Source organism: Kwoniella shivajii, chromosome 9 (genome assembly GCF_035658355.1).
Source record: "Kwoniella shivajii chromosome 9, complete sequence".
NCBI lineage: Eukaryota > Fungi > Basidiomycota > Tremellomycetes > Tremellales > Cryptococcaceae > Kwoniella > Kwoniella shivajii.
Window position 1 is genome coordinate 1,391,905 of NC_085916.1, and position 14,566 is coordinate 1,406,470.

At 42.1% G+C, this 14,566-nt stretch overlaps 6 protein-coding genes across 6 annotated transcripts; 2 read left to right on the forward strand and 4 right to left on the reverse strand.

Moving 5' to 3' along the window:
- Positions 1-193: 193 nt before the first annotated feature.
- IL334_006853 (uncharacterized protein) lies at positions 194-1,546 on the reverse strand (the record flags this gene model as incomplete). Its single annotated transcript, XM_062938550.1, has 4 exons — positions 194-742; positions 805-1,134; positions 1,241-1,308; positions 1,489-1,546. 4 exons carry the CDS (start codon positions 1,544-1,546, stop codon positions 194-196), a joined length of 1,005 nt encoding a protein of 334 aa, XP_062794601.1.
- A 282-nt stretch (positions 1,547-1,828) lies between these two features.
- IL334_006854 (uncharacterized protein) lies at positions 1,829-3,075 on the forward strand (the record flags this gene model as incomplete). Its single annotated transcript, XM_062938551.1, has 6 exons — positions 1,829-1,861; positions 1,939-1,962; positions 2,123-2,271; positions 2,657-2,747; positions 2,817-2,870; positions 3,046-3,075. 6 exons carry the CDS (start codon positions 1,829-1,831, stop codon positions 3,073-3,075), a joined length of 381 nt encoding a protein of 126 aa, XP_062794602.1.
- Positions 3,076-3,515: 440 nt separating this feature from the next.
- IL334_006855 (uncharacterized protein) lies at positions 3,516-4,339 on the reverse strand (the record flags this gene model as incomplete). Its single annotated transcript, XM_062938552.1, has 3 exons — positions 3,516-3,532; positions 3,645-3,823; positions 3,966-4,339. 3 exons carry the CDS (start codon positions 4,337-4,339, stop codon positions 3,516-3,518), a joined length of 570 nt encoding a protein of 189 aa, XP_062794603.1.
- Positions 4,340-4,910: 571 nt separating this feature from the next.
- IL334_006856 (uncharacterized protein) lies at positions 4,911-7,093 on the forward strand (the record flags this gene model as incomplete). Its single annotated transcript, XM_062938553.1, has 9 exons — positions 4,911-5,075; positions 5,145-5,162; positions 5,281-5,501; positions 5,596-5,703; positions 5,787-5,844; positions 5,944-6,059; positions 6,176-6,239; positions 6,371-6,486; positions 6,619-7,093. The coding sequence occupies 9 exons, from the start codon at positions 4,911-4,913 to the stop codon at positions 7,091-7,093; spliced, it is 1,341 nt and encodes a 446-aa protein (XP_062794604.1).
- An 842-nt stretch (positions 7,094-7,935) lies between these two features.
- On the reverse strand, positions 7,936-9,326 carry IL334_006857 (uncharacterized protein; the record flags this gene model as incomplete). Its single annotated transcript, XM_062938554.1, has 7 exons — positions 7,936-8,078; positions 8,189-8,198; positions 8,308-8,382; positions 8,544-8,556; positions 8,758-8,960; positions 9,082-9,102; positions 9,210-9,326. The coding sequence occupies 7 exons, from the start codon at positions 9,324-9,326 to the stop codon at positions 7,936-7,938; spliced, it is 582 nt and encodes a 193-aa protein (XP_062794605.1).
- Positions 9,327-9,806: 480 nt separating this feature from the next.
- On the reverse strand, positions 9,807-14,562 carry IL334_006858 (uncharacterized protein; the record flags this gene model as incomplete). Its single annotated transcript, XM_062938555.1, has 21 exons — positions 9,807-9,926; positions 10,055-10,146; positions 10,231-10,300; positions 10,381-10,511; positions 10,587-10,616; positions 10,678-10,957; positions 11,039-11,255; positions 11,372-11,430; positions 11,492-11,775; positions 11,839-12,056; positions 12,178-12,340; positions 12,404-12,558; positions 12,617-12,723; positions 12,786-12,884; positions 12,964-13,311; positions 13,397-13,618; positions 13,689-13,907; positions 13,988-14,059; positions 14,139-14,204; positions 14,283-14,356; positions 14,460-14,562. The coding sequence occupies 21 exons, from the start codon at positions 14,560-14,562 to the stop codon at positions 9,807-9,809; spliced, it is 3,129 nt and encodes a 1,042-aa protein (XP_062794606.1).
- Between the last annotated feature and the right edge of the window lie 4 nt (positions 14,563-14,566).

Consider the following 14,566-nt stretch of genomic DNA (forward strand, 5'->3'; position numbering starts at 1 on the left):
CCACCCACTGAACAAGGGGGAACTAAATTCCAATCCCAAGTTTTTGGGAAGGTGGACGTGATGACGAGAGGACGAATAGACGGAGATGACCGCTCAACAAAACTCATGATTAAGAAAAATACATTACTTAAATTACTACAATACAACATAGCTTAACTTTGGGATAGTACCGTTCACAAACCCAAGCAATCGCTCATCTAGCTCCCCTTGATGGTCCCATACCTCTATATCCAACACCAGTACGAGATTTCCTAGCTTGATCCTCTTTCATCAACCTCTCAGATTCACTCATAAACTTTTTCCCTCCTCCATTTACATTGTGTTCATCTTCATTGCGATCTGTTTTAGACTGTTTAGACGATTTGAATACGTTTACTGGGGCTGGTCGTTTGAGTGGATTGATCGTTATTGGTTTCGACGTTATGGTGGTTGATGATGGAGTCGAGAAACTTCCAAAAGATGATTTGATTGTACCGTTTCCTGAATCAGCTCCGTTGCTGTTGAGTGTGGTGTGCTCTTCCGCCTTGACGTCGGCCTCTGCGCTTAGGTCTGGTTTGGTGTCCTCGTTTGTGGACGATCCGAATAAGTTCAAAGTGATTTTTTCTCCTTCTTTCTTTTCCAATCCCGCTGATTGTTCGACGTCTGTTTGTTGGGATTTGGCTCTTGCTATTTGATCTTGTAGCATTTTACGCTCGCGTTCTTCGCCGTCCATCTGTGATCTATCTTTTCGTTGTGATGCGGCCTGTTAGGTGAGTCAGCATGTTGCTCTTGTGTGAGGTGATGAGGTGAGTTAGGCATACTCACCTGCCTGGCCAGCGTTTCAGGTCTGTTATCGACCCAAGTTATCCAAATACCTTTTTCATCTTCATCGACATGTACGATACCTTGTTTACCTATAGTTTGGATGAAACCACTCAGGGTGACCCATTTGGTCGAATTCATGTGAACGTGATGTTTATCTTGTATATACTCATTGTACACGGCGTTGGCTCTCACTCGGTTCGTCTGATGTCTCGTTCGAAGTAACAGTAGGAATTCAGATTGAAACTGTTGAGAAAAATCGTTTATCGCAGCTCCCGCTTTCGGTCCTAGTAATAGTATCTTCCTCATGTGCGGCTCAGATCGGCAATGCGCCTTCAGAGATCGGGGGAGGGGGTGGGATGGGGGCAGAGTATACACCACACATCAGCGATTGTCACATACACGGTCAGAGGAAAGACTACTGTAAATTGGTACACACCTGAAATCCATTCTCGTCCCTACACTGTTTCTCACACACTTGACAATACCATCTCAGCCTACCGAGACCTATTGAGCGCAACGGCAGATATCAGCTTGGCATCCTATTTTGAGATACAGGCGAGGTATTGGACCTTATAGTCCTGTGTGAGAGGGAAGATACATGTCAAGCATAACCCTCCGCATTTGGCATGCCTGACTACTTTCTCACTATCAAGGAAAAGACAGTGACAATAAAGTCAATCTCACCTTTAGCCTTTATGGCGTTTCCTATAGCTTTAGCGGATCCAGCTTCTGCTTTTCCCATCTTTGTTTGTCCTTGATTGGTAGTATGCGTAGGTAGCCAATATGAAGAGAATCCAGTTGAAGATATGTTTTTTGGGTCAAAGTTGAGTTCTTGGTTGTTGGGTGGCAATGGAGGACGGGATCAAATGTAATGCACTTGTACATTAATATAACCCGGCGGAACAAGGCCTCTGTGCATTCTTAACGTTGCGATTGTTCAAAAGTGATTGATGAAGAAGATGATTCCTGATCTATCTTCCAGTCACTATCAACCTGAATTGCAGAAGTGATAAACAGAGATAAGATGTCTGGACTATCAGATGATACTCTCAGGAAGGTAAGTACATACTCTTCGAGATGATATGAATACGATAGATCTAGCTAAAATGTATGTCCATCCTGATATATATGTAGATCCTCCAACAAATACAACAACAAGTTAGTATCTTCTCTGATTCTCCTCTAATTGGTCTTCAATATGTTCTCAGGCTATATACTGATCTTCATGATATTTCCGTCTCTTCGCTATTCCTTCATACTTGCTTTTACTATTCTATTCAATTGGCCGAATGTACGCATCCATCTTCCCTGGGAAAAGGCGATATCATCCCAAAAACAATTATCGATCGTACGAGCTCAAATACAATCGAAAGAAAAGGAGAGGAAGATATTAGCATTGACAACTAGAGAATTGGGTCATGTACCAAGGGACGATTCTTCCACGATGTACAAGGGCGTTGGAAAAATGTGAGTTTATCCGTGGACTCGTGTGTTGGAGTCTGTGTTATGATATGTGTATGGTGAATGGGCAAAATGCAACAAGAACAGGAAAGGGTGTACAAGGAAACGCACAAGAAGTGAGATACGTGAAAAGAGATCACATATCTCACGCTGGATTAATGTCCAAATTTAGAATAATCACTTGGTATAGAACCTTCTTATCACAGATTGTGAGAAGAGCAACCAAGGAAGTCCACTTGAGGGAATAGGACTTGATGAAGTCAATTCAAGTCTTGGAGGGGATACATGTCACCTCCTCTGACTAGCACGACCTTCTCTTCGACTGCTTCACATATCATGCATCGTCACAAATAACGGAGTGTTCATTAATCCTATACTTTATCATGTACAGGTTCATAGAACAACCTCGAACAGAAATCGATATCGAACATTCCACACTAGAGAAATCTTTAAATGAGGAAGTATCGAATCTTACCAAGAAGGTGAGTCGAACCTGTCTATCAGAATCGCCGTTCTGGTTTTTTGACTTTTGAATACCTTTTCTTTCATAGGCTAAATACCTAGAAAAACAATTCGACGAGGCAAATTCACAATTGAAAGATATCGTAAGTGGACTCTTCCAATATCCTGTCATCACCTGTTCTACATGTTCTATTTCTTCAACAAATGGAAAATAAGCTCTATTTCCCATCTATGAACCTTGAAAGCTATCGTTTCCCGCCTGCATTTCCATCCTAATTAGCCGGAGTATTGTACTAATCTGTTTATTTGCGATTGCAGTTCCACAGTCAACAGCGTCAAGAAGCGTAATCCTCGCTCAGAAATATATCACAATTGGGGTAATAACGATGATCATGTAAACATGCACAACTGTATATCCGTAGACAATTTCACTTCGCGCAGGGTGGATTGCAGTTCAACGAGCAATTCCTTACTCAGTCCCATGAGATCGTAAGGATAACGATGCCGCAGATGGTCATTTCATTGCAATACGACAACCTTACTTCACCAAGGCATACGAGAGAACAAGCTCAACTTGAAAAGGAAATATGCACAATGCATGCGTTTTCTTTTGATTCATCTACGAGCTAGATGATTATACCTTCCTCAGTTTTTTTAGTCCCACTGGATAAATCTCTTCATGTCCTATGAAAAGTGATCCGTCAGCTGTGTGTTTCACCCAAGCGGGAGGACGATAGCTTACCTCCTCTCCTGCTCATCCTCTATGCGAATAGATCTCTACGAATGGTTTATCCGATTCTCATGACTATATAACGGAGTCAATCAGCATGAACCTCTGATGTAACGGCGGAAACGCAGCTTATGACGAGTGATACAGATATGAGATATGGTTTTGAGCTAGTGAAAAGCACACTTACTAGCATTGATCAAATCTCCTTTTTCAGCTTTCAAAGCTTCTCTAGCTTTGTCCTCGGTACATCCAGTTTGGGCGACTACGAGGTTGACATCGTCGTCGGAGATCTTGACGTCACCTGTCTCTTCGGTAGAAGCTGATTTCTCGGCTGGTTTCTCGTCAGAGTCTTCGAGGGCAGGGGCTCTGTGCGTATCAAAGACAATTTGTAGAAAAGAATCAAAGGGGGGTCGTGATAGTAGATGGAATGGGAGTAAAAATAAGAACACAATTCGTCAGCATACCGATTTCCTCGATTGCTATTCCCCTCACGATCATTCGCACTCACTCATCACCACCGATCAAGTCCTCCAAAGACTGAGGAACGCCTTCTTTGAAACCACCTTGGGCATGAGCTTTTTGAGCTGCTTGAGAAGAAGCGGCTAATTGAGCTTGAGCCTGTAATTGAGCGGCAGAAGAAGGATCTTCTAATTTAGCTTCACCAAATACGATGTAGCAATCTGATCCTGGTGCTTTATAAACTTCTGGTTGAGCGACAACCATCAAGACACCTTTGGGTCTTCGAAGTGTAACTCTCTGGATACCTTGTACTCTTTTAAGTCCTAATCCCTCTAAAGCTTTTCTAGCTTTTCGTTCAGGTCGAGATTGGATATCCACGGTTGTGGTCTCGTTGTCGTCGATAGTGAGGTTTTCGATTGACATTTTTGGTTTATGCGTGTGTGTTTGATCTGGGGGTTGTTGATTGATCGTTATGCTGCTGTTGACGTTGGAATATCAAGGAAGATGAGGTTTGCGTCGTGAAGTGAAGTGAAGTGAGTGAAGACAAGGGGGGGGGGGGAGGGGGGGAGGGAAGTGTGTCGAATGTGGCAGTTTTGGGATGTAGGGGAAATCAGGTTTGTAATGATGTGGCATTCATATCTGAAAATGTATGATCTGTCTTATCAATCTTCAGACGCCTATGTCCGGGATATCAGCTTTGTTACGTAACATGTTGGGGGAATATGACCGCACTTTTGCATTGAAATGACGGATGCCGAGAGAAGTGAGTATGAGAGAATGAAGAAGAGTGGTTATGATGGAGTGAGTATGAGTAACGGGATAATGCCAAAGGTCACATCATCATATTCATTCACTCTCTCTTGATTACATTATTGATAGAGAAACAAAGTAAAGCGGGGTGGGTGGTGTCAGTCATCATTGATCACGATAGTCAATCTAGATTCTTTCTTCTCTTCTGCACATTAGAAGTCATCCTAGAATCACATAAACCACCATGTCATCGTTCTTCAGCAGATCAAATAAATCCGCTTCGTCGTCTTCGTCATCATTGAATAAAGATGGGCAAGAACTGAAATCCACCAGTGAGATATTCACCACTCCTTCTCAAGAGAGTAGCGTCAAGAAGAAATGGGACTATAACGAAGAACAACTGAAGCAGGTGAGTGAACGTTTTCAGCGGATACGTATTGCTGGATGGGAAATGGGCGGCTGACTTCTTATTGTCTAGATTGAGGAATTGAAAGCTGTAAGTGCATTCCTCATCTCCAATCAATGGATCTGGACTTTCATTGGCTGTATCATATAGCATCTCATCCAAATGTCCAACCCCAATATTTCATACTAACCATTCGAAAACGCGATAGTTCTCTCACAAATTGCTTTTACCCGAATCAGATGTATATCATCCATGGGAACTCCGATTCCTCAATGATCCAGGAACTCATCCTAGATATATGAGAGCAGCCAAATGGAAGATGGATGATGCGAAGAAACGTATTCAAGGTACAATCGAGTGGAGAAGGGAATATAAACCTGAATTAATCCAACCTGATGATGTCGGTATCGAAGCTGAAACCGGTAAAATGTAAGTTCCACTTCTATTCTAATATCGTAATCTTTTACTTACAAACAGGAAAGGTATAATGAGCTGACGACATATTGGGTAAACGATGTTTTAGTGTTCTCTCGGGATTCGATTTCGATTCTAGACCTATCTTGTACATGAGACCAGGTCGAGAAAACACTGAAAGAAGTCCTAGACAAATTAGACATTTGATCTATCATCTGTGAGTTTTGGTTCACCATGTGGATCGTTACGATTAGGCCGAATAGGTATATGTATGCTTACATATTCATGTACGCGCTTTAGTGAAAGAGCTCTTGATCTTATGCCTCCAGGACAGGAACAAGTGGCTATCATCGTTGACGTGAGTTTCAATTTGAAACTCATCTTCCTTTTCCCGATTGATACTCGCATGATGTATGATCTGACCATGTGAATCGTGCCTCATCGCTTCAAACAACAGTACAAATCAGCTACATCTCAATCGAATCCTTCAATCGCAGTTGCTAGACAAGTTCTAAATATCCTGCAAAATCATTATGTCGAAAGATTAGGTAGAGGTCTGGTCGTCAATATGCCGTAAGTTGAACACTTTTAATAAGGATCTCCGAGGTCTTCTTGTTTATGATATCGATACACGCGGCGTGACGGGATCTCATAGGGAACGTAATAGCTGACTGGGGATCTCTTTTCAGCTGGTGGATTAACGCTTTCTTCACTGGAATCACACCTTTCCTGGATCCCATAACCCGAGATAAGGTGAGTTTTAGTTCAATAGTACTTGTGAAAGGTCTGCATGCCACTTGTGGTCTTCACTTTGATCCACCCTCTTGCACCTTCTCACGATGTCAGAAAGGCGACGAAGCTGATGTTTTCAACGGGTCCCCTAGATCCGGTTCAACCCTAAACTCACTGAACTTGTTCCTGCCGCTCAGCTCGATAGCGAATTTGGTGGTAACTACAGATTCGACTTTGATCATAAAGTTTATTGGCCAACACTTACCGAGTGAGTGAGGATTTCTGATAATACCAAATACGGCCCCATTTGGTTCTGCATTGCTTCACAGTCCCTTCAATCAACATTACACCTCATTGAAGAAAAGCCGAATAGCTAACTCGCAATATATAATCACGCCAGATTCTGTCATATCGCTCCGGATGGAACGAGAATCAACGATCAAGGTGAAAAGATCTATCCACCTTCAGGAAACGGAATCAAAGCTGCGTTGGAAGGATTACATCCTGTCAAAGGTGCAATCGCATCTGGACAAGTAGAAAAGGTAGATCCCTCAAAGAATGCTTCCGTGACACCAACATCCGGAACAGATCAATCCACTAGATCTCAAACTGGAAATGAGACTGAAAAGCTCTCTAACGTCTCTGAACCTCAATCCACCAACACCGCTGTCACCGCTGATATGACCACCACGGCCACGACAAATGTCAACAGCGATAGTAACACGGAAGGATTGGAGGAAGGTGTCAAGAGGTTATCATTGAACAGAGCTTTGACGACTGTACCTGGACCACCTGAGGGTGATGCAGTTTTTGATCATCCTCCTTCGGAAGGTGAGATTGCTCAAGCTAGACAAAGCATAGAAGGTAGTAGATAGTCTCTTTCACGATATGAGACGAGGGAAAGAAAGGTCGAGGTGGAGAAGGGAAAGATTAGACTTTTGACTTGAATTGTTGCATGAGATGAAGCAAGACGAAATGGCAGATGAAATGGAACACGAACGACATTTGGTTTAAACAGCAACTTGATTTGCTAGGGGCAAGAATGAGAAGTTTTGTATCGTGGGGTATCTCCTGTGTAGAGTAAATCGCATTGGCGGGAGAAATGGTATCCTTGACTTCATTTTAATCGTTTCTTGGTTTTGGAATATATAACCCTTTCAGTCCTCGTTCCGTCGAACGGTGGGCGATTGATTGATTGAAATAGATTAGCATTATGGTTTTTATAGTTTTCTGCAGTATACATTAAAATATGGATAAATGGATGAATCGATGGATTGAACGTTTGAGTTGTTTCTATTGAGATTGGGATGACGAAACATGATTTCACTACTTTACCTATGTTTTGTCTTGAAGATCATTCATTGTAAATAACATTCTTAGATCGGAGGTCATCCCAGTGATTTTATTGAAACAAGTCGTTATACAGTTATGAGCTACATTCTATGATTACCGACTCGATCCTCTTCTACATGTCATTTATAGTTCACCTCTCTCTCCTGATTTCGTGATTGGCTGGCTCGATCGCTTTTTCGATCTATCTTGATGGAAGGATAATCATGATTTCTCAGCTGAAGCTGAAGAATCATCTCTGTGAAATACAAATGGTCATTAGCGATTTGACTTTCGATTTAATCGACAGCTAATCGATGAAGCCTGACTGACTCTCATCAAAGGTCAAGCGATGATCAAAGGAAGGCCAAAACGACCAAACCAAAACTCACTTGGCATTCAACAAAGAGAGATATAACGTCCAAGCTATTCCACAAGTAGATTGAAACGGTACACGATATTGTATAGGCATTAATTTGAAATTTATAGTTTGTATCAAAGGCCATACTTTCCAATTGGCGATTAAGGCGGCTGATCATTATTATTATTGTCGTTGAACAATACAAGACAATATTAGCTGTCGCCAGTCTCGGACTCAGGACTCAATTATGAATTGCTGTTATAAATATTGATCAACTTACGATAAAACATCTATTAAATTCATATTTGGTTTTTTTCGAAATGCAGTAACAGTGGATCAGCTTTGTCAAGATACCGTTTAAGAAGGAAAAATCCCATGACTGAAAATTCAATAACTTACATCTGAGAATTTGTCTTGAATCCCATCGAAGTTTCTGCCTTCCATCACTCCCATCGAGGTTATGAACAGGCATAGCTAGTAGACGAGGATAGAAGGCATAATGATTAGTGTGAACTTGGTGACGGATGGTCAAGTCATATGTGAGGAAACAACTACTAGACGGGAGAGGAATGTGGTCTGGTAAGATGTGCCCTGTGAGAGAGATGTGTGAGGTGTGAATATTGATTGATACTTACACCGAATGGAGCCCTATTGTAAGCAACCTGAATCAGCTGGTGTGACCATAAAAGACATTGTCGATTTACGTGTGGAAATGTTCGAAACAATCATCTCATATCGATCAATCCTTGATCTGCACTCCTCATGATCCACGCCCGTATTCAGCCATCCCCCCACCAGCCCTTTTCTTACTGCACGCAAATTCGAAAATGAATTGATGAGTCGACTCACATGAGAAGCTGATCAGCCGCTACCCTCTTGGCCAAACCCAATCCAGCACCTTTAGAGCCCATCTTTACGGGAATAGACCTTTCCAGTACTCTCATCCATCGTCCTATCAGAGGTCCCATCGCCATACCGTAAATCGCGAACCGAAGTGTACGTTCCAGTTCGTATGATGGAGCAGTAGGAGATGCAGGGGTTGGTGTATGTAGCTAATAATTTCAATTTGTACAATTTGGTGTTTTGGAGTTAGTCAGATATTCATGAGTGGATATCGTTTGATCAGAGATGAGGATGAGGTGCATATCCAGAACTCGCCGATTGAACACTCACTAGCATAGTGGAAGTTTGTGCCTATTCCCCCAATCCCAGCGAAATAAACAGAAAATACAATGTCAATTCTTCCACTCTTGATCAAACGCGTAAAAAGTCATTCATAGATCAAGAAATTAACCACTCACCAAAGCATCAGCGACAGTATTCAAGACACCATTGGTGACTATCAAAGTTGGAATAGGTCTTTTATCGAAATTAGAATTGTAGAACCTCGCAAAGTTCAACAAGAATCGAGGTGCCATGGTGGTTGGTGGTATGTGACTGTATCTGCTAAACGCAGTAGCTCAGTCTCTGGACTCGATGTATGCTTGCTTTGAATACGCTCAGCACTGTGTCGTCGCGTCGTCGTGAGACCAATCTCCGAGGTCAAATGTAGCAGTCGTCGAAGTGGAGAGTGAAGGATGTCTGATGATGGAAATCTAACTCTTGATATCAAATTAGATACCGGCGGAGTGATCGATGAACATGGTATGGTGCAGACGTCATTCGCTTAGCTTAAAAAGATGTGAAGAAATGCGGGGTAATCAAGGTGGCACAACAGTACTACACTGATAACCATGATCAGATTCATAACCATGCATCGTGAGACATGAGCTGGAATGCAAAGGTGACTGCTGACTGCTGATTGATGACTGCTAACACTTCCAATGAAGCTGATCTATTTACAATCTATATATCCCAACGTACTTCTAAGTTTCCAAATTTGCGCCATGCAAAACCAATCACAGAGTCAACACGTCTCTCAACGTCTTCTTCTCAACGTCATTCAGAGTATCAACCATTGAGTGTATACCATTCTCGTTGCTCGTATATGCGTGGCGAAGTGTATCTGTGAGATGTTGCTGCGAGGACAAGACAGTCATATTAGCTTATGTTCCAGCTAGGATGTGCGATTTCGTCGTGTCATTCCCGATGTTGCATGAACAACAGGCCTCTAATATATGGTTAAAACAAGGTAAAGACAGCTCACCGCCATATCGATCTGAGCTAATGGATCAGATTTCAAATCTTCGTCGTCGTCTTGAGCGTCATTTTCGTTACCGCCTTTATCATCCAACCAAGCTGCATCATACGTTAGCAGATTTCACTGATCGCGTCCGACAAGGTCTCGTCTGAATCAACAATTTCGTTGACAAAGACACTTACATGACAGGTAGTCAAATTCCCCTACATCATCACCACCACCAAGTAAATCGTCATCATCCCAATCTTCATCCTAGAGTAACAATTACCCCGTAAGTCTAGTCCCTTCACGTTGAAGCAAAATATTATACGAGTCACGAGAAGTTCACTCACCCCATCATCTTCATCAATATCATAATCTATTTTCTTACCCTTACCTTTGACTCCAGGTTCGGATTGTACGTCTCTCAAAATCAACTTGAAAGCCTTCACAGGAAATGGTATTTGAGTATATTGATTTGGATCTGCATGTTGTAATCGAATCAACTTCGTTCACCTATATCCCATGTTCGCGAGACATTGTCGAATTCTATACTTACGAGATTTAGTCCTTGATCGAGTCATTATAGCTGCAGCCAACAATATCAGTCTAAGATATCATGCAGCCTGAGTGTCAGAAAGTTCACTTACTATCTCTATTCCTCTCATCAATTACCATATCACCCCTGACTATCACCATAGACAAACGTTCATCCGATAGGATGAACAATTTACTCAAGCCTAAATCTGATACTCTGATATTCCATGATCCAGTTATGGTATCTGAGTGTTCGCACCACGCAGCCAACACAATCTCTAAGCCTGTTTTCGAGGTTTCGTCAGGCAACTGAGTCGTGAACGAAGATAAAAGATCGATGGTTGAAGTGGTATATTCTGTTCCGAACAAGTATGCAAAAGGTAATACTAATGTCTGAATTGATCATTAGCTATGCTTTGGACGGAATACGACAGCTCCGCCGTGAGAAAATCAGTCGAGCCAAATAATACTTACTTGTATAAAACTTGGTAGTTGAGCGGTTACCAATCTATCCACTATCACTCTTAGTAGATCAGGTAATACAGGCGCCATTACACTTCCTGCTTTACGGAACAAGTGCATGATTAATTCACCGACGAAAATACCGCCTGATTCAGAGAATGTAGGTGCCAAGAATCGAGAAAGCAAGTGGAAGATGGAATGGATACCATTGTTTCCCTCTGCGTCATGCCTGTGAGCAACAAACCACTGTAAGTATACGCAAAATGAAGACCAAACGACTCTGTACCGAGACTGGATCCCAAAGAAAGAATAGCTAGATGTTAGAAATCGATGAAGGTTATTCACCATTGTATGAGCTTTTCGCAGTCCTTCCGAACAACCAATGTGAGGTGTATCATTCCGTGCTATATTATAGGATAGATAAATCAGCTTGGTGCCCACAGAGAAAGGTGAATATCAGCCAACCTGTATCACATCCATATCGTCCGTTTCTTTCAGGATATTCATGACAGCGACAGTTACTGTTCCCATCAATTCAGGTTCTAATGGTCCTCCTCTCGTCCGTATAAGACTATTCGAAAGTTGAACCGCTTCCCCAGGGATATGAATGGTATCATCGTCCACTGGGGTAGAAATCACTTCTGCAAGCTTGGGAGCTATGAGTCGTACCAAAGCAGGAGCCACTGAGGGATCGGGAAGGGAGACTAGTGATTCAAATATCTCTTCCACTATCGCGGTTGTTACTGGATCTAAAAAGGTGAATTACATTAGCGATTCCGCATCATAGTAAAGAATGGTAGTCTCATACTAACCGTCAGTAAATTTGACCCAAACATCGTATATTCTACTTGCAACTTCGACCACCGACTCTCCATTTATGAGGTTTGTATCCAGTGCAAAGACTGCTCTGACAGTCTCTAAGGTCAAATACAGAGTCTCGTTCGCAATCTCAGGTAGGAGAGGTAATAGGAGTGATAAGATTTGACGTGATTGAGGTTGCATGACCTCAGGGGCAACATGACGGCAGAAACTGTGAAACAATGTCAGCATTGAAATTGGCAGTAAGGCATGCCAGAAAACTTCGGTGATAGTCGGGTAATGCCAGATATCAAGATGACAGAGTACGATGATGAAGTCAAGCCTATACTCACTTCTTGATAGTTTTAACAGCTGATATCTTCACCGGTACGCTGACTTCGCTTGAGTTTAGGACATGAACAGCAGCCCCAAGATATTGAGAGGCAAGACTTGCAGAAAGGAGCGAGGCGAATTGAGAAGCGAACACAAACGCTCTTCCTTGTAAGAATGGTGTCTCTGAACCAAACAACGCACAATATCAGCTGACAATATCCTGGATGCCGGTGGGCTTGAGCTAACCTGTTTGACTCAGTAGACCAGGAATTACTTGATCGAATAGGTGTTGCACGTCAAAGCTTGGTGCTCTCTTTGCTCCTTCGTCGTCCTCCAGTATATTTCTTAAATCATCAGAAACACCACCAATCAACGAAAGGACCGATTCGAGCGGTTTCCACCTTAAGATTCGCCCAGAGAGATCAGCAACAACTTACATCGTGTCTGCATTTTACTCACCAGTCGGGATTTCCAGAAGATCTAGCACCAGCTGATTCTTGAACTTTTTGTTCGACTCTTGATTGAAGAATTGTTGTTACAGGTCGAGACCATTTATCCATCATTGACTAAATCGTTATCAGCCAGTGTGAGTTACAGCTGTAAAGGTGAAGAAAAAAGCTGCACTCACTCCTATTAGGTCATATCCAGACGTTCGTATACCATATTGTTCGGTTTCGTCATCTTCGTCAATAACGAAAGCATTTGGATCTTCCATCCATTCTTCTTCCTAAGTCAGGTCGCTTCATGATCAGCTTTCTCTTTCAAGGACATGACAACATGGAAGTATCGAGATATTAGATACTCACATTTTCTCTTGTTATCTGAGTATACTCTACTACAGCATCAACAATACCTTGCATGACTGAATTGCCATTATCGCCGTCCAGCAAGATCTGAGGGGCAACTTTTGTTCTAACAGCAGGAGTGAGGAAATCGAATATGGCACAAGCTAAATCCGTTATATCGATCTTTGGATCTAGCATTCCTACATCGGATGTTGGTGAAGGAGGCTCGGGTGCATCTTCTGCTGAAGAAAGGTAGAAAGTTTGGAAAAGTGGTAACAGGGATTGAAGATTTGTTATCGATAATGGGATGTAGGTTGGTAAGTGTGCTTGAAGGTATTTTGGGAAAGCATTGTGGAATAACGAGAATGTCTAATTATCAAGTCATCTCATCAATTCAGATCGTGATGGCTGGTTGTTTGCAAAGATTTGTTTGCAAAGAGAATGTTTGACTTACACGAAAGATTTCTATTCTTATACTTAACGCTTCCCAATTCTTCATCACTTCTTCCGAAGGATTTGAAGACAGTAATTGAGTGAAAGCATTCAGCCATACAGGAGTTAGATTTTCCATTGCTGATTTTACAGAAGCAGGATGTTCGTCTTTAACAGTTTCCAACATTCTTAACGTTTGCCTGAAAACTGAAATGGTTTGAGCTCGAGTAGAAGCTGAATGACGCTATATGAACCATATCATCTTCAGTAAAGCACGATGTCATGATTGAAGGTATCTGATCTGAATGACTTACCTCTGGATCACCAAGAATGGCCAGGACAGCAGGTAAGAGATCTTGAACGACAGGCAATAATTGATCTTCACTTAAATCGTTTCTCACGAAATCTGAAATGACTCTCATAGCTCCATGAACTGAATTTGATGTTCCTCCCAGTAGACCAACGAGCTGAGAAAGTAAATCAGGATAATCATCCGGCCAATCGAATCTTGCTATCGTCGATAATGCGAATGCCTATTGATACATCAACTTTAGCTTGTTTAACGAACCACACGTAGGAGAATATGATTAAAGCCAAAAAGAAAAACACTCACAGCTGATAAACGGATTTTACGCTGAGGATCTGATAATCCATTAAAAACAATGGGACGTATTTGAGCTTTGACCTATCAAATGAATAAAAGGAGCTTGGGATGAGCTGGGTTCCATCTCTGATTCACTCCATTCTAAGATGGTGCACCTCACCTCTATAGGGGTAATGGGGTGTTGAAACGATGCTGAAGCGGGTGTCCAGTGTTGATTGATATACTGCTGCAAAAGTACCCCGGCAGAGTATGATCATCAATCGTGACAATGTCAGCTTTCATTCGCCTATCGATAAAGGCTAACAATGATACTTATCTGTCTTTGCGAGATTTCAATTTCCTGAGTCATTAATATCCTAGCAAGACTCAATCCACCCTCTGTTCTCAATTCAGAATTCAGATTGACAAGCATGAATCAGCTTTTGGCTCTTAAATTGCGGTCGGTAGCTAATCATGTTGAACTTGAACTCTGTGGACATACCGGGAATCAAGAAGAGTTGTTTCAATTGCTCTTCTGCGTGTTTCCTTGTACCTTCATCTGGACTCAGAGTAGCTTGAAGACAAGCCAATACCTGAGAGTCCATGTTG